The sequence below is a fragment of the Myodes glareolus genome, chromosome 4 (genome assembly GCF_982192425.1).
Source record: "Myodes glareolus chromosome 4, mMyoGla1.1, whole genome shotgun sequence".
NCBI lineage: Eukaryota > Metazoa > Chordata > Mammalia > Rodentia > Cricetidae > Myodes > Myodes glareolus.
Window position 1 is genome coordinate 114,926,355 of NC_142029.1, and position 25,273 is coordinate 114,951,627.

General features: G+C 38.5%; 1 protein-coding gene across 1 annotated transcript in view; it reads left to right on the top strand.

The window, feature by feature from the left end:
• The window catches only part of Cntn5 (contactin 5), a 1,188,481-nt gene that overhangs the window by 503,770 nt on the left and 659,438 nt on the right, over positions 1-25,273 (top strand). The window contains exon 3 of the mRNA XM_087905876.1: positions 1,982-2,106. Within this exon, the coding sequence (XP_087762002.1) occupies positions 2,052-2,106 (55 nt within the window). The 5' untranslated portion in view covers positions 1,982-2,051. The remainder of the gene's footprint in view (positions 1-1,981; positions 2,107-25,273) is intronic.

A 25,273-nucleotide genomic window follows, 5' to 3' on the forward strand; every position in this document is an offset into this window, starting at 1 on the left:
TTTGTTATCAAATTCAGTGTACAAAAGTTTGTATTTTATAAGAAGAAAATGTGGAACAATCTTTCGTATATAACAGTGTGGGCCTTGCGGTTGGCTGTCCTGCTGTGTGTGTCTCTAGTCCTGGTTCCCTTCTGAGTCCCAATGCATGTGCAGACATGCGAGAGTTGGGTTTCCTTCAGAGTTTCTGAAGGTGTAGCACATAGGTGCTGTAGAATCACCGGCATTCGTTGAAGATGAATAATAAAAATAATAGAAACTGTTAGAACATTGATTGGAGCAATTTTAGGAACTTGGGTTTAAGTGGAAATTTACCAAAATCAATCCAGTAAAAACTGTTTCCATCCCAGAATTCACCATCCAGAAATACCAGCCTTATCAAGAAATAAAAGTGTGGTAATCCAAATATACAATCATCACAAATTATTCTTGAAATTCCAGTGACTTTCATTCTTTGCCCCTTATCTTCGTCATCGATCATATTTTTTCCTTTTGGAAAACAAATGGTGTTTAAATAATAAAATGGTTTTAAATTTTAAAAATTATCTTTAAGTTACTTAATGCGTGCTTCAAGTTTTATTGTTCTATGATATTTACTCATAAAAGAATGCAGGGAAGTCACTTGTATTGAAGAGAGTTAGCTATAAATCAGTCCATCATTATACACAATCAACTTTCTTCCTGTTTTTATTGCTAATCACAAAGTTAGGCTAACATATAGGCATGTCTATATCTGAATATATTTTCCCAAAGGTAGAGATAACCCCTAACTCAAAGTCTATAATGAAAATGTACATCAAGAGAACAATTATGTAAAAACCATAGAAGTACTATAGAACTGCCCCTTAAACAAATGGAAACTTTGGACCACAAAAATTACAGCCGATGCTTGAAATTTGCAGTCTAGTAAAAAATTAAGCATTTGTGAGGCATATTGATCACGTTCTTGCAGAAAGTTTGGCAGCGGAACTTTGCATTCTTTACATGCTTATTATGTCCTTCAGTGCAGAAAAAGAAACCAGAAGATATCAGTGTGATATTCTGCTTATTGTTATAAAAATAGCGTTATAAAAATATTAAATATTCATGAATAATCTTTATTTCCCTCAGGTTCTGCCTAGCTAAAGATGATGAGAGATATTAAACACCAAAGGAGAGAGCTATAACACACTACAGATAATCACTAGAGTTATAACCAAAGGCAGTTGATATTAATAATTAAAGGAGAATGTCCTCTGTGGAGGTTTCTGGAGCTCCAGGCATGGTGTGTAACATCTCTTGGTTAACTGATTGTTAGTTTCTTTCGAGACCAGGAGTGGACGTTATGGAACCTGTGCTTCACGTCCAAAAATTTGTCTAGTATATGAAATAATTATATGTTCCCTGTGAGGACTTATCCCTCTTAGACCCTTGGACTTTCAGTGTCTGTGAGAGAATATTCAATAGAAGCAAATAAGCAGTGATCATCCATGCTCTGAAGTTTTGTGTTGCACAGTGACTTAGTGGTAGAAGAATTATTTTAACATCATCAGTAGATATGCTGGCTAGTTTGATGTTAACTTGATACAAGCTGGAGTCATTTTGAAGTTGGGAACATCAATTGAGAAAAATTACCTACCAGATAGGTCTGTGTGAGTGGCTCTGGCTCATTTTCTTGATTGATGATTGATGTGGGAGAGCACAGATCATTGTGAGCCAAGCCTCCATGGGTGCCCAGGGTATCATAAGATATGGGGTTGAGCAAGTCAGGAATGTAAGTCAGTAGGCATCACTCCTCCCTGGCTTCTGCATCAGATCCGGCCTCCATATCCCTTCCTTAAGTGTTGCTCTGATTTTTGTCAAATCACTGTCTGCAAGTGGAAACTTTAGCTAAGACAATGGGATGCTATATGCACCTGACCTGTGCACTGGAAATTGTGTTACTGATATTATAAATTGGGGGGGGGGCTTTCTCAGTTTTTGAAAGCTGTATCTATCTCAACAGGGTCTTCTTCAATGAGGAAGCATCAGTGCTGACCATCGCCCTGTGAGCCAGAAGAGTCCAGAGACCAAGCATGACTTCCTTTTGGAGACTAATCCTGTTCCTGTCTGTCACCAGGTGTCTCTCAGGTAAAAGGCATGGATAATTATTTGACTATTGTTAAGTATCAGTTAACAAAACTATATGAAGATCTCCATCACTTTGCAATACAAAATGCCCCCACTCAAACAGTTGTATGCTGCTCTAATTTTTCTGAAGGAATTAGTTCTCTCCTCTATCTTGTGGGTCCCAGTGACCAAGAGCAGGTCAACAGATATGAAGGCAGTCTCCTGACCCCACTGAGAGCTTTTGGTGACTCTCTTGTAATGTTTATTTTGAGGCATGTGTTAACATATTGAATTTTTCCATATTCATCACCGCTTTTTGACTTCCTTTTGGTTTGTTACTGGATCTGTTGTTGAATTTTAATTCTGAAAAGTCTGTTTATGTTATTTTGAACAATAATTCATCACATAAAATTGATATAGCCAGGTTTATTTATTTGAAGAATATATAAACTCAAGTATCATGATTTCCATGCTAAGCACATTATAATGAGAAGCTGATAGAATTAAACTCAATGTCTGTGCTGTAAATAAAATTTGGAAAGCATACATGATAAAAATCTCTAAAAATTGTGGTTGCCTTAATTTTTGAACAAATGTCTTTGTTTTCATTATTATACCCATTTCCAACAATTTAATTATCCTAAAGACAGTTTTATTAGAATAACACTTATTTTTATATATGGTGAATCAGTATTGATTGCAAATATTGTTCAAGCAACGTACATATGTATATGCTGTTTAGTATATGGAAATGTGACTGATATAACTATATACCCAACATTCATTTTACATGAAGTAGCATGAACTTTTAGCATTTATATCATAACCTATTACTGTGTGGTAAAAGGTTTTCGCTGACTGTACAGCTTTTTTGTTGTGTCCAAGAATCAAATACATTTTCTGAACAGTATCACGTTTTGTGTATTGCAGTGTTCCCCCAAGTAAACACAAACTATCAAACAGGGCAGGTAGAAGTAAATAGACACTCCTTTCAAAGTCAAGGAAAGATTTTTCTTGAAATTGCACAATACGTTTCTGTCCTGCCACTGACTCTCCACTTGTGCACTACCTCCCACGAAATAGTCACAACATGTGACGATTTAAAACCCCAGCTGTCAATCAGAAAGTGCTCGAAATGTGCTCATTTGAAATCTGAATCCGTTTCTGTGTGTGGCGAGATAAATTTGGAATTTCACTTCAATAAATCAATATGTGTTAAGATGTGACAGCTAAGTAGACTTGAACATATTCATATGTTTCAGAAATGTATACATAGAAGGTTTTTGCCCTAATACCAGCAACTGATGGGTTGAAAAGCAGCCAACACATTAATTATTTATTTATCAACAATATTATTTGCTTTTAATATTGCTTATTAAATTGTAAATGTAATAAGAGACATGAAGGTTGGGAGAAGCCATAGTGTAAACTGAAAAATTGTGTATCAGAGATGTTGGGCATTAAATGAAAATTGCACTATGAAATGAACCTTCAGAAGCTGTTTCTGCCCGATTCTGTCCTTGTCTGCGCTCTGATACCCACTCTCTGAATTCAGTCTGCTTCTCTTCTGTCTTCTCCAGCTCCTTGCCTGTTTGAACTCATGTCTCTTTATTGTTTTCATGTGTGAGTTAACAATACTTATGGAGGCAATAACAGCCCGAGTTAGTTTCTCTTGAATTTATCCAACAGTAGAGTTTTCCAAGTAAATACTCCCTTCAAGGGAATTATGCTTTCTTTTGGGAAATACAAGTATACTATGTCATGCATGGGGTCTGTAATTTCTAACTCTCAAGTTCTGGTGTGTATCAAGTTGTCATTGACAGTTGAATAAATAAAACATTGGGAGGCATTTACACTTCTTCATCATACTTGCATTTAATACAGAGACTTTATAACAGGCTTTTATAATAAATTTGTTTTATCTCCCTGTAGACATCTGCTTAAGATAAACACTAAAAGCTACTAAAAAGAATCATGTTTAGGGATACTTATATTTGAAGTCTTTACCATGTTCTGTAGGAAACACTCTTTTTCAGTTTCTGATCTTTACCCAATTTCTATCATCTAATATTTATTTGGCTGTTTTATTATCTTCATTTCGCCGTTTAGTGTTCTTGATTACTGCTCTAAGTGAGATACAAGTGTCACTTTCTGGGACACCTGACACATTGATCAGTGAGATGGAAATGAGGGTGGCAAAGCTGCGTGTCAAGAGTGGGTTTAACCTGACTGATACTCTCTGAATCAGGCAGAATGACTAAAGAGAACAGACAAACACCCAGAGTTTTGCTCTACACAATTGTTTTTTTAGTGGCTGGACTTTCCTGGGTCTGCTTCCCTGAGAAGCATGAAAGAGCTCTTCCACAGCTCAGCCTTGCTTGAGAACTGGCTGCTATAGGAGGAAGAACTTTTCAGGAACCTAATGGCCTTATTTTAGAATCAGACCTGCAAGTAGAGAATGACAAAATGGCGTGTTCCAAATTAGTTTACATTAAAAATTGCTAAAAAGACTGGTGAGGATTGAGGGCAGCATTCCATCTAGTTTCAGTGAACTTGTAAAATGGTGGACACAGTTGAAAGATTTTCGTGATTTGTTACAAATCCAAATGCTCTTCCCGGTGATCAAATAGCTCGTGTCTTCTTCACTAGGTGTTTCCCTGACTGGTTTGGAATTACGGACAGTTATATGTAAATCAGAAAGTAGAAGAAAATCCATATATACCCAAAAGCGTTCTTAATACTATCTAGTAACCAGGTTCTGATGACATGCACCTTCAATCCCAGCACTTGGCAGGCAGAAGCAGGCAGATCTCTTTAAGTTCAAGGTCAACCTGATCTATAACATCTAGTTCCAGGACAGGCTTCAGAGCTGCAGAGAAAGCCTGTCTCAATGCTTGTCCAATTAATTAACAAATAGTGTTTTTGTTTTCATGTTTTTAATAATAATGTTATACAATTAAATATTAATTAATTTACAGGCTGCGCATGTCGTTCAGTTGGGAGTGTATGTACCTAGAATATAGAAAGCTCCAGATTTGATGCCAGGAGATTATAAACTGAATATAATAATATATGTCTATAATCTCAGCACTTAAGAGATAGAGACAGAGCAATCAGAAGTGAAAGGTTACCTTGGGCTACATACTGAGTTTGAGACCAGACTTGGCTACAAGAAGCTCTTTCTCAATAGTAATATTAGTAATAATAATAATAATAATAATAATAATAATAATAATAACCCCAAGAAAAAACTATATGGAAGATGCCTTTCAATATGCAAATGATGAAGCGTGGGCTATCTAAATAATGGAAATATTCAGTGGTGAAATAAATGAAGTATAAACTTCATATACACAATACTATTACATTCATATTGCTAAATGAAAGAAACTGTGCTGCATATAGCATGGTCTATATGATTCTAGTCACATGTGTCCTGAGAAGGGAGGATGTGCAGAGTGTAAGCAGTAGAACAGTGACAGTCAGGACATAAATAGGCTGGGCAGGTGGTCAAAGGGGCAAATGATGTAATTAATATTTTGAAGGAAGTGAAAAAACACTCTTTGTGGAGGTGATACTAAATCATTGCATGTTGAGTTTGTCAAAACCATAGAGAATACAAATCATAGATTGAATGTTAATATATGCAAATTAAATAAAAATGATTTGGGAGGTCACACCCTCCTCAAACAGTTTCTCAAATATGACAAGGAATCAAATCATTTATTAACTACATAAAGAGCAATCTCAACTGGGGCCAGTGTTACCTAAAAATTGTTGAAGTGAGCTATAAGACCAAAGATATCCCATGTTATACTTGTGTGGTTATTTGTTTAATAGTGCTATTTTCCACTGAGCAGTTCTAATGTCATGTCTGCCAGACATAAGCCACCAAGTCAGTGGAGGCAGATGCTGGGGCTGGAATTGTAGCAATAGGTGTAGAAGGTTACTGATTATTAGTTATACATGTGGTGATGGCTTAGAGTTCTTGGAGGCATTGGTATGTACATATATACTCATACATGTTATAAAAACCAGAAACACTTCTGTACGAGACTGTCTATATACACATGTGCACACAGCTGTTTTCCCCCAGTCATGCTAGAAGACACAGATACAGTGTGTCCCTGTAAGAACAGCACATGAAATATCAAGATTTTTATTTTTATTAAGTTTGCTCTTGAAGGAACAAGGGCTATTTCAGAAATGACTGATTATAGGACTGCAGCAGGAAATGTCCCATATAAATCATTTTAGAGTACCTTATGGCTCCTGAAAACATGGAAGTGCTAGGACAAATAAAACTACTTTTTAAAAAAAGAGACACAAAGAGGGGGCTGGGAAATGACTGAAGAGGTAAAATGTTTGTTACGGAAGTGTGAGAAGTGAGTTCAGAGTCACAAGAACACACATAAGGCTAGGCCCCTGAACCCATGTCTGAAATGCCTGTTCCCTTTTATCAAGAGGATAAATAAATAGGAGAATCCTGAAATCTGGAAGAAAGTAGTCTGGCAGCATAGGCATTGGCAGCAGGAGACTCTGTGTCAAAGTGAAAGTGAGGGTTGGTATCCGAGGTTGTCCTCTGACTTTCAGAGAGGTGCCTGCAATACACACACACACACACACACACACACACACACACCACATACACACACACCCATAAACACACACATACCCCCTCACAGACATACACACACCACATCACCCATATACATCACACATACACACACAGCACAAACACACACATACCTATACATACCATGGAAACACATACGCACACACCACATGCACACAAAAACATACCACACATACACATCTCACAAGCACATACACACACACATTCAATTTTTTTTCAAATTTTAGAAGGAAACATAATGAGGCTATTATGACACAAAACCCAAAAAGGTTCCTGAAAGTTAGAAATGACATATTTGAGTCACAAATTAAATTTAAAATTGCTACAATATAGTTGAAAAAATAAGTACCAATGAGTCTACATTGGAGTATATAAATGTTGAATAAATAATGAGTCAGGAGAGTGTAAACGGAGCAATTTTTTGCAGATGAATGTCAAATATGTTGTGTAAATGCTTTGTCCTTGAGGAGGTGTTGTTTAAGTTTCCTTTCTTTAAGTGTGAACTGTGCATTGGAACTGTTCCCAATGAGATAAAACATTCTTCCTCAGTTACTTCCAGTCCAGTCTGTCTGTCCGTGGGGTCCAAGCATCTGAAGAATCACCCTTCAATCTTTTCAAGTTGAGTAAACTGTGGTGTAAGAGAGAGACTGGGGAGGAAGACAAATTTAATTTGTTATTGTGGGAAGAATCACAAAGACAATAGGAAGAATATTGTGTGAAATTTTAGAAAACAGTAATAAAGTTTGCTCAGGAGTCTCCACCTTGAATTATGACCATGAGAGGTCAGAATATACTCAGCCTTGAAAAATATCTTTTTCATATCTTGATTATTCTGAGAAACTTCAGACACAAGTGACTCAGCAAAATTACCTTTCAGAAAGATAAATTTGCATATGTAAAGTAAATGTGCCTCTGTGAGATTTGTATCGCCTTGTTTGGAACAAGAGGAGTAGATGAGTCTGTGGGGGAAGAGAAAGAACAGAAGAGAAGAGTATTTTCAGAGGGGTGTGTAGCCATCCTCCCACTTGTGTGTGTTCAAGACCAAAAAACCTACCAGTGATAGAACTGAAACCCACTTAAGGCCCAAACATGTGGGTTTTGTACAGTGTGGATACCTTGTGCATGTCTTCTTCACGTCACTACAGCTGCTGTGAATTCATGAGTCTATGGGATATGCCAAGTTCCGAAGACGGAATTTCACAGATCTGCTCCCCATACACATACTTCTACATTCTTCCCTGCGCCATGGAGAGGTGATACAGACTTAGAACAGGGAACTGCACAGACTTTGTGCTCAGCAGTTTGACCTTATATGTTTCTCTGTTACCACCACTTTCTACAAACAGAAGCTTCTCTGGTGAAGGCTGAGAGCAGCACTCATCTACAGGTGTAAACATACAAATTTAGGGAGCAGTTTGACCCCATAGTCATTTATCAAAATGATGGCAGGTTCTCACTAAAGACTGACTGCCCTTGCTATGGGCCTTTGAGTGGTTTTCAGTATAAGTAATGAAATTCCGTCTACGGAGAAGACTTCACATTCATCATGAAGTGAGAGGTTACAGTTGTAACTGTCCCACCACTGTTGTGCCATCAGCTGCATCCTGTCTGACAGGCTGGCAGGGTAGCTCACAGGGTTTATAGCTTGCTAAGACTGCTGGGGACTTTTCTCCCACGGAAGATTGCGTGATACCTTCCAACTCTACAGTCCCTCTTTAGGTTACGTGTGGTCACAAGGTTTGCAGTAACAAGAGAAAGGGTGATTCACAACGTGCCAGCATTTCTAAACTTAGTGTTCTGTTTGTCAAATCCTTGTTGGTCAAAGCAAATTCCATGAGCCAAAACCAGAATAAGGGATGGAAATGAAAATAAGCTTTTAAAAGACGTAGCTGGGAAAGTTGTAATGTGTAATGAGCACGTATCCAACAACAGAAGACAAAGTCCTCATTTCCAGACCTGCCACATGCGTATTTATTTTAGGGCCATTTCACTGATAACAATTCTGTTTAGAATTAGCAGGAAAGAGGAGCAGACAATTCTCTGTACTTTTATTTTTGACATAGTAATAATAAGAGTAACAAACCCAAAACACTAGCTATGATTAGATAAAAGCTTTAAAAAAATCAGCAAATCATTTTCTTCAGCATTAGATTACTTAACATCAATAAAAGCTAAGGTTTTTATAATAATATATATGACGCATTTTGGGCAGAAGTCATAAATATTGTAGTATGTTTTTGAATGTATATTGTGTGTGTATCTAAACACACACACACACATAGAGAAGAAAGTCATCAACATTTTTAACCTCTGTTGTATTTAAATAATCCATTGTTCCATGTAAAAATAATTCTCAGAGGATATGGCATTCTCCACATAAGTGAAGTCATAGGGAGTGCAGTGGGATTCACCCTTCATGCATGCTGGATTACTAAAGAACTTCCTTGACTCCCAGCAGCCCTTTATAGATTATGTTTCATTTATTCTTCATGTTTGAAAGAACAACAAAGTAAAAGGTGTGAATTGTTTCTCTGTGTCATGCAAAATGTTCTGCCTGGTGGATTCCTTGGCCATTTTAGTCCTCTTGGACAATGACTGAGAATTGTGCTAACGCACTTATAAGTATTTAAGATGGAGCCTATTGTGATAGTATTCCTTATAGTAAAGTTCCTTTCCATCTAAATATAAATTGTTCATTATTTGTGGGAAATCATACATAATATCTGCATAGCATGTGCCATGTCGTTGGTTTCTGATAAAGATACTTTGTTCTCTAGTAGCAGCAGTTTCACTAGGCCAGCAAATAGCCTAACTTTCTTCTGATGGCTCCCATGCAGAAGGTCTATGAGGACCACTTTCTTCTCTTGTTTTATGTTTTGCGTCCCTGTTACTTTTGCTCTCAGATGAAAACTACTGGTTGTTCAATGTGTGGATTGCCTCCCGGAGCAATGCCTTTGAATTTACCAGATGAGATTGGAAAGTCCAGTTGACCGGGGGCAATGCCTGTCTGCCAATTCTCACAGAAGTGTCTGTGCTTACTTTCCAGTTGCTCGCAGATGCTTCTGTAAGCTATGTTGGTTTAAAAACAACAGCAAGGACACAATCAAAGGCACTTTCTCTCTCCCTTGACCCTATTCTCCCTTTTTGGGATAAATCCATTTTATTGAAAAGGAGAGCATTTGTTTCTTCTCCCAGGCAAATGATGTACTGGAGAACAGAGAATGCCTGCCACTGATAAGCTTTTACATCGCTGCCTTCCTTGGTGGTGCTGTGGTAAATCACAAAATCCTTTGTCATTGTCAGAGTGTTGCCTTAGAGATTATAAAGGAAAATGGAAACAAAGGCTCTTCAGCAAACAGGTGCCCAAATAACTCTGACTGGTGTACTGGAATTTAGAGAGAAAAATGGGTTATGGCTCCTTCCTGATCATTTTAAATGATGCTTTTGCACATTGTATTAGCCCCCCGGGAAGTCCTAATGATAACAGGAGCTACCTCACTGTGACAATCCAAGCTGACTTTGTCAACTATGCTCTGGTGATATTAGAAATGTAATTATTCAGCAAGCAATTTAATTTGTCCTTGTTGGGAAAGAGGCAGGGGTAAGGGTTGGATCACCTGGGTTTAGAACACTTTGTTGTTCTTATCTTAACAGCAAAAACCATATTAAAAGTCATCTATGATTGTCGCAATTCCTGGAGTGAAATAAAATTAGGTCATAAACTAACAATCCAGTTGAGAGTCTTAAGAAATGATCGCAAGTGTTTGTCTCAGCTTAATGAAGATTACACAGAGACCTAACTTATGAAGTCAGCTAAATGTAATTTTTTATACATTACAATATTTATTGAAAATGGTTTTAGACTTTGGTGTTAGACAGGGCTGAGCAGTATATGCCAAAGTGTTGTGTCATCTATAAGAAGTTGGAATGGTCAAGTGTCCTTCAAACCAGTAATACTGGTTTCATTAGTTTTCAATAACTATTTATCTTTGCTAATAGAAAATTGAGCCGGGCAGTGGTGGAACATTCCTTTAATCTCAGCATTCCGGAGGCAGAGGCAGGTGGATCTCTGTGATCTCGACGTCAGCAGCCTAGTCCACTGAGCGAGTTTCAGGAAAGGGTCCAAAGCTGCATAGAGAAACTCTGTCTAGGAAATATAACTAAAGACAAAAGAGAAATAAAATTGATCATTAAATCAGTCTTCTCTGCTGTAAAGCAATGCTCAGAGGATTTGACTGCAACCACTTGTCTGTGCCGAGGTAAAGTTCATCCACAGCAATACTACTGTGAACATCCCTATCACTGAACCGGATTTCACATTACTTATCTTAAGCATGAGAGCAGGGAGACTGCCCATATGGAGTCATTTGTCTGCAAGAGAACACTTTTTTTTTCGGTGTCCCATTGGTTTAATCTCTCTTTAGATTATAAAGTAGGTAGAAAATTCCATTCACCTAGCACTAGCACCCAAGGAAGGCCACAAAGCCAAAATATGAAAAAATACACAGGGAAATCCTGCTGTTGTTAACTTTAAAGCAAATTCTGCAGGGTTTTTAGAGTCTGAACACTATATCCATCGTGTATAAAATAAATCATGCCTAGCTACACTAGGGGGAAGAAATGCTTTGAAGTGGTACATACTACCCATTGCTTTACCTTAGATCTTTTGGGGAAATCTTGCTTTTCTAAACATTAAGTCTCTGAACATTTATTCGCATCATCATGTGGAGATATTTATATGGAGTAACTGTTCATTACAACACTTTCACTTCCTAGAAGTTAAAAAAGTTATTTGCTTTTGAGTGCTCCTCGTATCTTTAATGAAAAGTTTGCCAGAGGACATCAGTTTCTGCTGAGATGAACTGGACCATGGTGTATGTTTCCATGTTTAGCCTCAGTCTGGTATGAGATGGAGCTGAGTGGTTCGAGTCAGAGAGGAAGAGGGTTGTAAGTGATGCCATTTTGGATTTTGAGGAATTACATACCTTGGACTTTCTTGTTTATATGAAAATATGTGGCGTCTGCTCTATAAGAGTAGAGGCTCTTTGGGTTCTTTGATATGCTACATTCGAAGTGGGAAAATGTCTTTTAACAGATATATGTATATAGTCATTTTGAATTTAATAAATATAAGGTTTATAAAAGTTCTTTTTGGGGATTAAGACGTATATAAGTTAGTAATTTTGACTCAGAAAATACCAAAATTCGTTGAATAACTTTGGTGTCCCGAACCTAATCATACCAATGTATTTCAATGATAATATCCCAGCTGAGATTTGCTGTGGCATACAGACCTTCTGAGTTAAAGCAAGAAAATTGCCTTAGTTTAATTATGGACATTGTGAAAACAACCTGTAAAGGATAAAATGATAATAATAAAAAGAAAGTATAAATACAAAAGTAAAGGAAAAATAAAAAAGTGAAATCTTTGAGTTCTTTAAGCTTTCGCTTGGGTCCTCACCCTCCACTTTCCCCAGCAGCACTTGCTGTCTCAGGCCGCTAGGAGAAAGCCAGCTGTGTGCCTTTCTCCTCTATCCTCTCTATACAGATACTCTCATTTTCACTCCTGGGATCTTTTGAAATAATTTATCCATATTTCTGTTACTTTTACAAATATTTATTTAGTGTCTACTGTGTTTTGTTCTAGGCATTAAGGATACAGCATGTACAAATTACATCTCTCCCCTTAGGAAACACCCACGCCAGTAGAGAAGATATACTTTAGAAAAGAAGTAATATAAGATGCGATGGGGATAATTTCCATAAAGAAATTAAGTGAATAAAGGGAGAGTGGGTGGACTAGTTGGCCTGGGAGCAGGGTTGTCCTGTCCGTAGGGTGGTTGTGAAAGGGTACTGTGCATTGGTCCCTTAGGACACATCTTATAGGCATAGAGAAGAAGGACAAATGAGTTTCTGACAAAAAGTGGTTATGGCTACAGGGACAGCAGGTGTCACAGCACAACAGAAAAAAGTGACCTCGTGTAGATGAAGAAGGTCTCATATGGAGGAGAAATAACAACCTCTGTGGATGAAGACTCTCTGGCAAGAGTTATCTGTGGAGAAATACACATCATTTAGAGGACAGTTGTGGATAATGTTTAAAGGTGCGTGCAGCTGTGTGGTCAGTGTATATGCTGACTCTGCACAGAACAAAACTTGCTATCAACACCTTGCTGTACAGGGATAGGTTTGTGAACTGTCAATCATGTCAGACACTAAGCTTTCCAGACATATCTGGGTTTTTTTGTTTTGTTTTCATAGTTGAGACTCTCAAACTATTCATTTCCATTAATATCTGGTACATGCCAACTAATTCTCTATGCAGCAAAGTTTACCTGTGCACTTCTTTTGATTTTAATTCATAGCAGCAAAGCTTTGCATATCAGCAAATCCACAGGCTTTAAACATTTTTAAAGGGTCCGAACAGGAACTCACAAGTGAGTCACATTTAACAGAAGCAACATAAAAATTGCTGCACTGTTCTGGCGCAAAGGCACAACCCATGTCCATTCAGATGCATTCTACGGAGACTTGAAAAGATTCAGAGGAAAGGACCACGACTGCATCCAAGGAGGTTGCATAGCTTTAGAGCTATGGGAGGCATTGAGTGATGCACATGAGAAGACCGCCTTTTCTGTTTGCTTGCGTGTTTACTAGAGGCATGTCTTTGCTATGTAGTTTAGGCTGATTTAAAGCTCATGATGTTTCTGTTACCGTTTCTGAAGTTCTAGAGTTGCAGGATTACACCACCATGTCCTACTGAACGATCATTTTCCATGCTTTGTGGAGAACAGACTGCATAGAAAAGAAACTGGGCGAATCGGTGAAGAAACAATTGCAATTGTTTTCAAGACAGAAAGCTCAACTTAAACCTGTATTTACCAAATGGTGCTAACTGAGGTCCAGTTTAGATAATCCTCCTGCAGGGATTCCATTGATTTGATCTTGGTTTTTCTAGTTATCAAATAAAAGATGTTTGGGGCACATATCTAATAGGCAGACAAAGTTTACTGTGCTTGGACTTGGATGTACTTTGAGTACTTGGCAGGCTTTTGCTGACAGTAGGTTCTTTATGTTATATTATTACACAGAATAGTTGACTGCTACATATTGTGCAATATCAAGCATCTGTCCCTGTACACTGAAAGAAACCATGTTTTTAGTGTAGTATTCACATACACCATTTCAGAACAAGGTTCTCACTGTGAGATACAAGCCCCATATTTTACACAGCAGGAAAGTCCTGTCCCGAGACAGGTAGCAACAGTTCTAGTACAGAGACAGCACTTGCCAGGGTTCCTACTACATGCAAATACTGTTAGAGTTCATCATGTGTAGGGTATCTACACACATTCTAAGCCATGGGAGCAGATGAACTACTATATCTAGAGAAAACTGAGGGTTGAGAGTTGATGTTCTCAGAGTGATTCTTGTGGGTCAGTGTTGCTCAGGTGTAGAATCCAGAGATTTTTTTCAGGCTATCCTCTATATTTTCTGTAGTGAATGTTTAGGCTTGGTATAAAGGGTAATTGTATAAAATAATTTCAATATTGTATATTAGGCACAAATTATAGGACCCTTCAGACATATGGTCAGCCTCTTCAAAGCAGTAGCAAGGTTTTTCACTGTGATTTTGTTGATTTTTAATAACAGTAGTTGGAGATCCTTACCAAATGAGAAGATGGTGAGTGATTGCGGGCTGAACAGAAAACAAAGAGATTGAGTTGAGCTATGGATAGCATGTGCCAGAGTGGAAGAGATGTGAGGCTGCAGCATGCTGGACTAGAAGCTGCTTCAACCTTCTACATTGAGACATCATAAAGAGACAGAGATAAAAGTAGAGTTTGAAAGAGAGGTCTAAAAGTAACATAATAAAATATTGATCTTAAAAATGTTTATCATCAAAGAGGCAGTGAATTAAATAAAAAAGAACCACACTGAAATATGTGGTTATCTGTGTATTGTACATATTGGTTATGTCTCTCTATGTTGGGGGTGTGTTCTGGGTGTTTATGTACTATGTGTGGTCTATGACATATGGTGTGTGTTGCACATGGTGTGTGTATGTATTAGTATCTATGTGTCTTTGTGTGTGTGTGTGTATACATATGTGTACATATGTGGTACTTGTTTGGTATGTTGGTCTATGTTTAGTGTGTATGCTGGGTGTGTGTGCTGTATGTATAAGTGCTGTTTGTGGCATGTGTTATGTTGTGTGTGTGTGTGTGTGTGTGTGTGCGCGCAGGCATTCACATGTGTGTGTTTAATGGAGGTTAGTAAACAAGAATCTAATCAGATTCGAATTCCAGCCAAGGAAACTCTTTTGACATAATAGTGTTGACTGGATCATAAGTGGTCCTTTTGTGCAGTCATCTGATTCCATTTTGTAAGGCTGCTATGCATGGTCAGAAGTTTATTTTCAATATAGCCTCTTAGAAAACTTCTAGAAATGACTCCTGTAAAAAGTGCAGAGTAGATCATTTTGAGGAAAACAGCGTAGAAGGAAGAGGACTGAGTGTATTTCTGACTTTGCCAGGAACTCGTGGTCACCTCTCGATTATGTAACATGATGCAAAGCTACAGCAGAGAGTATTCTGTCCTACTGTTAGCTTGGCTTGTAGTCCTTTCGTAAATCAGGTGAACTCTCTGACATTGGGGAATTCAGAGGTTAAATGTCCATGCATGTCAAAGAATGTGGTCATACACAGCCACCTGTGTTTACTAAATGGTGTTAATTGAGGTCCAGTTTAGATAATCAGAAAATACAAAAGAGTGAGACATAAATATAAATAAGATTGATGTTTGCTGATACATTTGTATAAAAAAGTGAAAATTAAATCCACTTCTTTGTATGTTAATAGAATATATTTTTAAGTTGAAGACAGAAAATAAGTAAACTGCAAAACCTTTTTTTGTCAAAGTTCTCAGTTTTTTCTTCCCCTTGTAGAGTAAGAAAAATGTAAACTTCTCTCCAGCTAGAAATGGAGCTGAGAGATTTTCTTTTTTTAAATATTTATTTATTATGTATACAATATTCTGTCTGCGTGTATGCCTGAAGTCCAGAAGAGGGCACCAGACCTCATTACAAATGATTATGAGTCACCATATGGTTGCTGGGAATTGAACTCAGGACCTTTGAAAGAGCAGGCAATGCTCTTAACTGCTGAACCATCTCTCCAGCCCCCAATGGAGCTGAGGGAAATAATACATGTTGTCCGATCATGTTGTCCCAGATCCCCTTACATCACTAAATGTTTCCTTAAGAGTTGTAAACCCACATGTGTAGAAGAACACACAGAATATTCTTGGGATAACCTGGACTATTTCCTTTTTGTCTCCCTGTCTCTGCCACTGTTTATTTATCTATGTCTTTCTGTCTCTGTTTCTGTCTCTCTTTCTGTACACCATGGCTCAAGCATGGAGAGCAAGCACAACTTTAAGAGTCATCATCTCTCCCCTTGCTTGAGACAAGGTATCTCTTGTTCAAGGCTGCATAAGCCAGGGTAGCTGACACACAAGCTTCAGGTGATTGTCCTGTCTCGGCTTCCCATCTGTCATTAGGAGCTTACTGGAACTACAGAGCTATAGGCTTTTCCTGTAAATTCTGAAGGCAAGTAACATATAACACAATTGTGCAAGAGGATACATGAAAGCAAAAGTTCACGAGCCAGTTATAGAACCGGAAGGAGTTCAGGTATGGTTTTCCTTTTTGTTCAGACTATAGTCCTGTTCTGAACCTTCTTCCCAGATCCAGCCAATAGTATTCTGTTAGAGTACAGACATTGTTTATGATTCCCCTAAAAACTCATTTGTTAGAAGCCTGATCCTTCTAATATGGTAACTAAGATGCATAACTTTCAAGGTACTAATAAAACATAGTCAAGACTTTGGGGTTTTGCCCTGAAAGGAACTCAAATTGGTCTTACTGCTATGGAAGTGATATGTTAAAAAACATATTTATCTCAATCCTGGATGTAGTTGCTTTGTGTTTGTTCCTTTTCCTGTTCACCTTGTTCTAACCCAGCCAAGACCCCTTCCACACTAGTGCTAGTGTTGCAATACATTCCTGGACCCTTGAAATTCTAGGCATTTCATTATAGCAGCACAGAGTCAAGTAAGTGTGAATCTACCTTACACTTCTGAATTCAACTGCTTATCATCCATTGAGACCTTTCTTATATCAAATGCCAGTCATGTGGGCAAAGAAACTCACTTTGCCTCACTTGCTAACAGTTACTGTCCAAACTGAACCTGCAGGACTCAAGAAAGATGACTGCTGAACTTTACCAAAACAAGGTTGAACAATTCTTCAAAATTTCCTGCTTTACAGGAATGTCTCTCAGATATGTTAGACTTATAGGCCAGAGTTGGATGCCCAAAATTTGCAGAAGAACTTTCAGTAACAGTCCAGGAAACTTGAGGTCCTTGTAATTAGGCAACATTTCACCTTTCTAGGATCTTTGATAGCATTGAAGATTAAATAATTATAATTATAGTTTTCCTTGATTGTACTATAAATTAATAGATACAAAACTTTAGACTTACCCAGATAAGATAATAAAGTGTTTTTTCTAATTTTGCCAAATACAAATATACTAGGTATTGTAACTGCGATTTTTACCTGATGACTATTTTTATTGTATATAATCTTACTCTGTTAATGTTAAAAGCATCCTTTTTTTAATTAGACAAGAAGGGGGAAAGTTGTGGAAAGTTTTTGACACTGTAAAGGTTTGTCACTAGAATTGGTTTAATAAAATGCTGGATGTATAAGTGGGGCAACCAAACTAAGAATGATAGGAAGGAAAAGGGAGAGTCAGGAGTCACAGCAGATGCAGAGGGAGCAGGAGATGAACCTTTCATGCTAATAAATGTATCACCATGTGGCAGAGTGTATATAAGGAGTATGGGTTAACTTAAAATGTAAGAGCTAGTTAGTAATAAGCCCTAGCTATTGACCAAGTACTTAAAATTCATATTTAATTTCTGAGTTAATTATTTGGGAGCAGTAGTCAGGACAGGAAATGACAAAAATGGCAAATATGTCTCTGTCAGGCCTTGTCTTTTCCCCCATTTCCTCTGTCTTATGGAAAATGATATGATTATATTCTTAAAGCTAACCACCAATGTCTATTCCCTTATTTGTACACTTCCTCCTCCTGAGGCTGACTACCAAGGTCTACCTATCCAATATGGAAGTCCAGCAATCAAAAGTCCCTTTTGGCTCACCTAATTAACATACCCAGTTAAAATAAAAAACTTCATCCTAACATAGGGTTTCCCTTTTTACCACTATAAGCCACCATTACCTGTGGGCCATGTCTGTCTTCTTTCTTTCCAAAGGCAGCCAGTACTCTGTCTCTCATAACTACTCTGGAAAAATACCCCATTTCCCTCTCCCTCATTCTCTATCTCTTCTCCCTCATTCTCTATCTACCCCCTCTCTTTCTCTATCTCTTCTCTTTCTCTCTTTTTCTGTCTTAGTCTCTTATTACTGTCCTCTCTCCCTCTGGAAAAAATAAATCTTTGTGCTGAAAACTTGGTCTTGGGGTATCCTGAGATGATACCAATCCTTTCAATTAGCCCCTAGTCAAGTGGCATATGCAGGTTCAGTGCCCACATCAAAGCTGAAACATCAATGGAAACATCTGGCTCTTACCTCACTGACCCTATCCGAAAGGAGTCATGAAGAGAAGAAAAGCAAAGATTAAAAAATTCCAACAAATTTTTATTTCTCTTAGCAAGGGTCTCCAGTGACAGGACAAACATGACCTTTGGGAACAGAGGAAGAATGAGAGATGGAAGACTTGTGTAGGCAAAGTTAGACTGGTTAATAAAAGTCATACTTTGTATCTTAGATTCTGAATCTGTGAATTTAAAACATGCTAATTGATTGGTTCTTTTGTCCATTGGTTAAGCATTTGAAGATAGGAAAGTATCTCACAGAAATGTGAATGTGAAGTGCATTTGCAGGCATTGCAGACTCAAGCAGAGGCAGGATCTGGGAGCTGAGGCTCTAAGGGGTCCCGACTTTCATTGGTTTGGTTTTTGTCTCCCGGTGATTTTCTAGTTCTTCTTCATTGGTCCTAAGGTGTCCATGTGTGTCATGTCTTCTAGTACAGTAGCTGGATTCCCCATTTCTATCCAAGTGCATAAAACAAATACAGGTTGGTTAGAGTTGGTTGTCAATCACAATGGGTCCCTGGGTCCCTCTTTTGGATGATGTAATAACAAAGAAAGAGAAACTTAAAGAAAACAATGAAACATGAAGTTTTATTTCCTTTCCCCTTTTCCTCTGCCCCAGAGACCCATGGCCTTAGATTAAGTCAACTGAAGACCAAAATATTTGAAAAAGATTGCTTGTGCCCAATCTTTTTCTCATCATTGCATCTTATACATCCTATATACTTTTATATGGGTTTCCATAGCATTTGCATTGTGTTAGACTTTCTAAGTAATTTGGAGATGATTTAAAGTGGGAAAATACATACATATTCTGCAATATCACCTCATTTGATGTAACGATGTTAGAATCCACACCTGTCAGCTTTGCCAAAGATTCTGTGTTTGGTTCCTAGGGATACCAAAGGATGACTGTATTCTAAAACTATTCCTAAAGAATATGGGCATTTCAAGATGCTGGAGAACATCATCAAGTGCAGAGGAGAGCACTCACATATTTAAAGTGGCAATCGAGGAAACATATATTTTTATAAATGTATCATTTGCTTTTCTTTCATAAATCTAATTTGCTGTAAAAATATTTTTGGGGTGCTAGCGAGATGGCTTGCCTGCTAATAAGCCTGAAGACCCGAGTTTAAACTCCAGGACCTTCTGATGGAAAAAGAGAAACAATTTTCACAAGTTGTCCTCTGATCTGCACGTTCACTCCATGACATGCATGTACGCACACACACACACACACACACACACACACACACACACACACACACACACTGTGCTAAATAAAAATGCTTTATGATATATATTACGGGTAAAAATGCAACGAGCGTCAATGTATCAGATAATATGGATGGATACTCAACACTGATAAATCAATTTGGGGGATAAACATTTTCTTCTGTCTTCAGCCATTGAGTGTAGAATCTTTTTTCTTTCTTTAGCTTTTTTGGAGTCAGTTTGTTTAAAAATGTCACAAGCATACAGTAGTAATGAACTATTGCCTCACCAGACATCTCACCTTTTAATTCTGTTCTTTTAGGGGTTAGAATTTAATGTGAATTTTGAAGGAATTCAAATATTTAGACCATACATAGACCTTTGACCTGAATGACCATATCTTGGGCCACAATGAAGGGAGAAAAGTGCCCAGGGGGCCCAATGATATAATGTAAACCCCACATTGTCCCTCTTTCATTAGCAATATTTCCTAGACCCCACTGAACACATTTATTAAGTAATCCATGCCAAAATCTTTCAGAAGAGGAAAAGCTCAAAAAGGTTACAAGTCTCGAGGGCATTTGGAAGCTAGGTAGAAAGAGCAGTGCACAGAAATAGGAAGGAAACAGCAACATCTTGCATAAGAGCATCCACCATGCCTGTGTCTTTTCCTTGGCCTGTTACCCAGTTCCTGCTCAGCTGCCTTCCCCCTGTGCACACATATCCCATAGCCATATGCTCTAAATGGACTCTTCACATTTAGCAAAATGAACTGAGGCCATGCGACTTGTTGACTTGCAAATGATTAATCCTAGTGTCTGGCAAAAACCAGGAATCCAGACTAAATAGATGTGTTTTACTAGATTAATGTGCAGAAGTTATGACATTTATGTTTCCACTAGGCATTATGCTGTAAATTATGTCAATATAGTAGTTTGTTACAGACTGTTATGCTTTTCATTTAATTAAAAAACTTGAGTGGCAGATTTTTTTTATATTGATGGAAACTATGAGCAAATATATCCCTAGAGTGACACACAAAGCAGAACAAAATAGAAAGCATGGCAAAACCCATTGGAATATCAAACAATAGCTGCTACACAGCCATGTATTAAAAATAAAGTTCGATAACCCCCTTATTTGTCACTTATAAAACAGCAGAAGAGAGTTGTGCATTTAATTTCTAACGTTCCAGAGGTTTTTGTTTATTGCGGTATTGTGGACTGTGGGAATCATAAAACTGATCTCATGAGATGGGAAAGAGCAGTGATGATTTATGTGTGTGAGTGACACTTTTGGAAGAGGCACGGCGCCAGGACACATGTTCTGTGCACAGTTCTTTCAACTTCCAAGTTTTTCTGCTGCTGTAACTGTGCATTTAAACTACTCAGCTTTCTCTTCTCCCAGGACCAGGAGCCCACGGCATATAACCATGTGCCCACGGTTGTCTCCTGGGGGAAGATGGAGACTAGTCTGGATAAGGATACCAGAAATATACAAGAGTTAGGCAGCTTAGCAGTTTATGAGACTCAAAGACCCACTAGCAGGTTACATACACAGTGAATAATTTCTGGAAGGAAGAGACCGTCAGGTGGAGCTGATGACAATTTTGTGGCCACCTTCAGGGATATAACTCTCCTGAGCTGCCACTCATGTTCAGGTGGGCTGGTCAGAGATGCATCTGTCCTTAAATCACCCACACTCTTGTAAGCAACACTTCACCTGTGCTTCTAAAAGTATCTGCATCAAATTCATTAGTTCACAAAGTGAAACTTTGTAGAATGACTTCTTTTGTCATTCAGGTGTGTGTGTGTGTGTGTGTGTGTGTGTGTATGTGTATGTGTGTGTGTATGTGTGTGTGTATGTGTGTGAATGTGTGTGTGTGTGTGTGTGTTGTAATACATCAGTTCTGCACTCATCCTCCTGAAATTGGCTCTGGTTGTGCCTCCTTGAAAAATAATTGTGCAGCTCCACTCCTAGATTAGCGTGCTCCTTGTGCTGATGGTGAGGACTGTGACATCCTGGCACAATGCAGCCACCGTGTACTCCACAGACCTCAGGGTCTTAAACCCGATCGATAACCACATCTAATTATGTTCATCACAGGGTAAGAGCGCTACGGAGTTTACAAGTTGTTTTGATATTTTCAATACTCAAGAAAAAGCAATGGTGAGAAAATGTTGGGACCAAACTTTCACCCCTGGGGCAGTAAAAACGATTATCTTATAAAATTGGAAACTTTATCTCTGGGCTACTGATATGGCTTTATGAGTGAAAAGATGAACATTCTCAGTTATTTTCTTAAGTGGCAGGCTGAGGTACTTTTCAAAAAATATTTTTGCCAAGCATGCAAACTCAAAAACCAGCTTTCCTTTTTGATTCAAGTAAAAACCATGTCCCGTGGAGAAGTGTCTTCTTGGTTTTGTCTCTCAATGGCTGCCAAGCATGCCTGCCTGATATGGATGAGAGAGAGAACTGACTGAGACATGCTGACCTCTGACCTCCACACCAAGGCACAGTTTCCACACTACTACCAAGTACTCAGAAAGTGCATTTGAAAAAATTAAATCTAGTCTCATCGACAATATCCTTGATGAAACCCTCGGTGTATTATGGTTCATTTAACAAAACTTTCAGATACAGTTAATATTTTAGAACAGAATAAAATTCTTGCATGGTGCTCTTCAACCTCACATGGAAAGAATACAGATGCTAAGTAGAGCTTTGTGTGTATGTTTGCAGGGACTTAGTTTTTACTTGAAGAAAAGAGGCTTTGGAAAATAAAATCTCAGAGTTAACTGAGCCTTCATTCTAGCAAAACAGCTGAAAGCATTTGTTGCCAGCAAGAAAATTCCAATCCCTGAACTAGACTACATTTTAGGAAACTTGCATCACTCCATCATATTCCAGTGCTACCATGACAACAGAGGGGCTTACATTTTATTAATAAAATGGGCACAGCTAGATGATGTGAAGTTTTCCCAGTGATGCACACCATAAATCTATGAAACCCTGAAGAGATGAGGGGAAGGTTCACTGATGGGATTTCAGGACAACCATTACAGCTGGCCTTTAAAATTGCCATTGGAGTTGCAGGCATAGCTCAGTGGTCGAGTGCTAGCTGTCCAGTTGTGGCACCTGGACTTAGGGACCAGACATCTGTCTACCCATATAACTCCAGCTCCATGATGTGTAGAGGAAAGAAGATTTCTGAGGTTCTCTGACATCCAGCCTTACTGAGAAAATAGAAGAACCAGGCTCATGGAGAGACACCACTTTGAAGGAATCATTGGAGAAGTATAGGGAGGACACTCTCTGCCCTCTGCTGGCCTCTGTGCATGACACACGTGTGTGCATGCTCACACAAAGAAAACGTTTTTAAACTCTGTACTGAGTTTTGAGTACTACCTATTTGAATTAAACCCTTCTTCACTAAAACTCCTCCCGTTTTCTTTCATGTCAGCATAAGATAAACTTTCATCAGATGATTCAGAGGAAAGTCCAAGTGATCGTAAAGAAGACCAAGAAGCCTTTCTTCATTCGAGGCCAGACTCCATCTGACAAACAACCTTATAATGATATCACTTCTACTACTCTTTTGTTTACTTTTAGAAACAACAAAAGCTATTTTTAATATATAATTAAGATGTTGTGGATTATTATAGTTTTAAAACTAATTTGTGTGTTAGTTTTTAGTTTATTTTTTATTTAGTATTTCAAATTTCTTAGGTTTAATTTTTAACACAGCAAAAATGAAAAGAAAAACACAACTAGATCTCACCAAACATTCTTTGTGAACCTCGTTGAGTTTACAGACTCAGTGGAAAACAACAAACTACCCAGCATGAAGTGGACACAATGCTAATGTTAAATAAAATATTATGGTTTTAAGTCTGAAGAGTGAGTGATAGAAAGGAAGGTTTGTGTGATCCCATGAAGGAAACATCTAAAGAAGTTTGCAATGTATTAAGAACTTGACATTTTTTCCTTACTAAACACTAATATATGAAGGAAAATTTTGAATGTAAGCTTTCTCTGGTAGTCAATGGCCAATGTTGTTCTTCAGTTCTTTTCTGCTTTCTCAACTTCCTTATGCCACCTTCAGTGAGTTACTCAGTCAGCTTTTAATGTATTTTCTTTGAGAATTTCACCCATGAGTAATATATTTCCACTATTTTGACCCTTCCCCCACCCTTCAAACTCTTCCCGTTTTCCCTGCTCTCCCTCCAATCCATGACCATTTCTTGTTGGCACGTCAGTTGATAGTGTTACTGTGTAGGCCAATTAGACAACCATATTCTGTGGTGTAATAGGTACAGATAAGTAGCTAGATGGAAATCTTGCAGCAGGCGTCCAAGTCCTCTGGCTCCTGCAGTCTCCCCGCCACCTTTCCTGTGATGCTCTTTCGGCCTTGGGTGTAGAGGTTGTGTTGTAGCTGTATCAGCCAGGGTTGACATCTCTCAGTTCTTTTTCTGTTGACCAGCTGTGGATTTCTATGGTGGTCTCTGTGTGCTGTTAAAGAAAGCTTCTTTCCTTGGGAAGTGAGAGCAATAACTTTCTGTGAGTGTAATGAGAAGTATTTAGAATGCAATTAGATTTTTTTTTTCTGATTTTGAGGAAAAGCAGTCTCAGGTTCTCCTCTAGGGACCTCTTATTTTGCAACATCTTGTATCATTTTTTTTTTGTTAATATTTAAATACTTTTATTATTTTTTTCTGTAATGGCTATAGAATTTTTTTTATTAAATTATAAAAGTTTCCATTTCAGCCCCTCCTCCCAACACCCTCCCACTCCCCCCACTCCTTCTCCTTCTCCCTCTCTATCCCCTAGAGCAGTCAGGGTTTCCTGCCCTGTGGGAAGTTCAAGTTCCTCCCCCCTCCCTCCAGGTCCAGGAAAGGTGAGAGTCCAAACAGACTGGAGCGCCAAAATCCAGTATATGCAGAGAAAGCAAGTCCCAGTGTCATTGTCAATGGCTTTTCAAAAAGGCTCCGGGCCAGCCACATTCAGAGAATCTGGTTGGATCACATCCTCGTTCAGTCCCAGTCCAACAGGCCTTGGTGAACTCTCATTATATCAGTTCCCTTGTATCAGTGGGTGCTCGCATCCCTCGCAGTCCTGATTACTTTTTTAATTTTCTTCATCTTTCTGTTCCTCATTTGGACCGTGGAGTGCTCAGTTCGGTGTTCCAATATGGGTCTCCATCTGTATCGCGATCCAACGTCGGATGAAGGTTTCCTCTGCCCTTGCCTTCTTTGCTCACGTTCTCTTTCCTTCTGCCTCTTATTTGGACCTAGGGAGCTAGGTCCAGTGTTCCAACGTGGTTCTCCGCCTCCATCTCCATCCATCGCCAGATGAGGGTTCTATGGTGACATGCAAAATATTCATCAGTATGGTTGTGGGCCAAGGCCGGTTCAGGCACTCTCTCCTCTGTCCAGAGAACCATCTGGGGATCTCTCCTTGGACCGGGGATCCCCTTTATAATCAAGTCTCTTGTAAACCCTAAAATGATTCCCTTAGTTGAGGTATATACTTGCCTGATCCCATATCCATCCTTCCTCCCTCCCCCTCTCCAAGTCCCCCGATCTTTCCCCAATCCTCCCCTACTCCCTTCTCTCTAACCCTCTCCCTTTCCGACAACCCTCCCACCCCCCC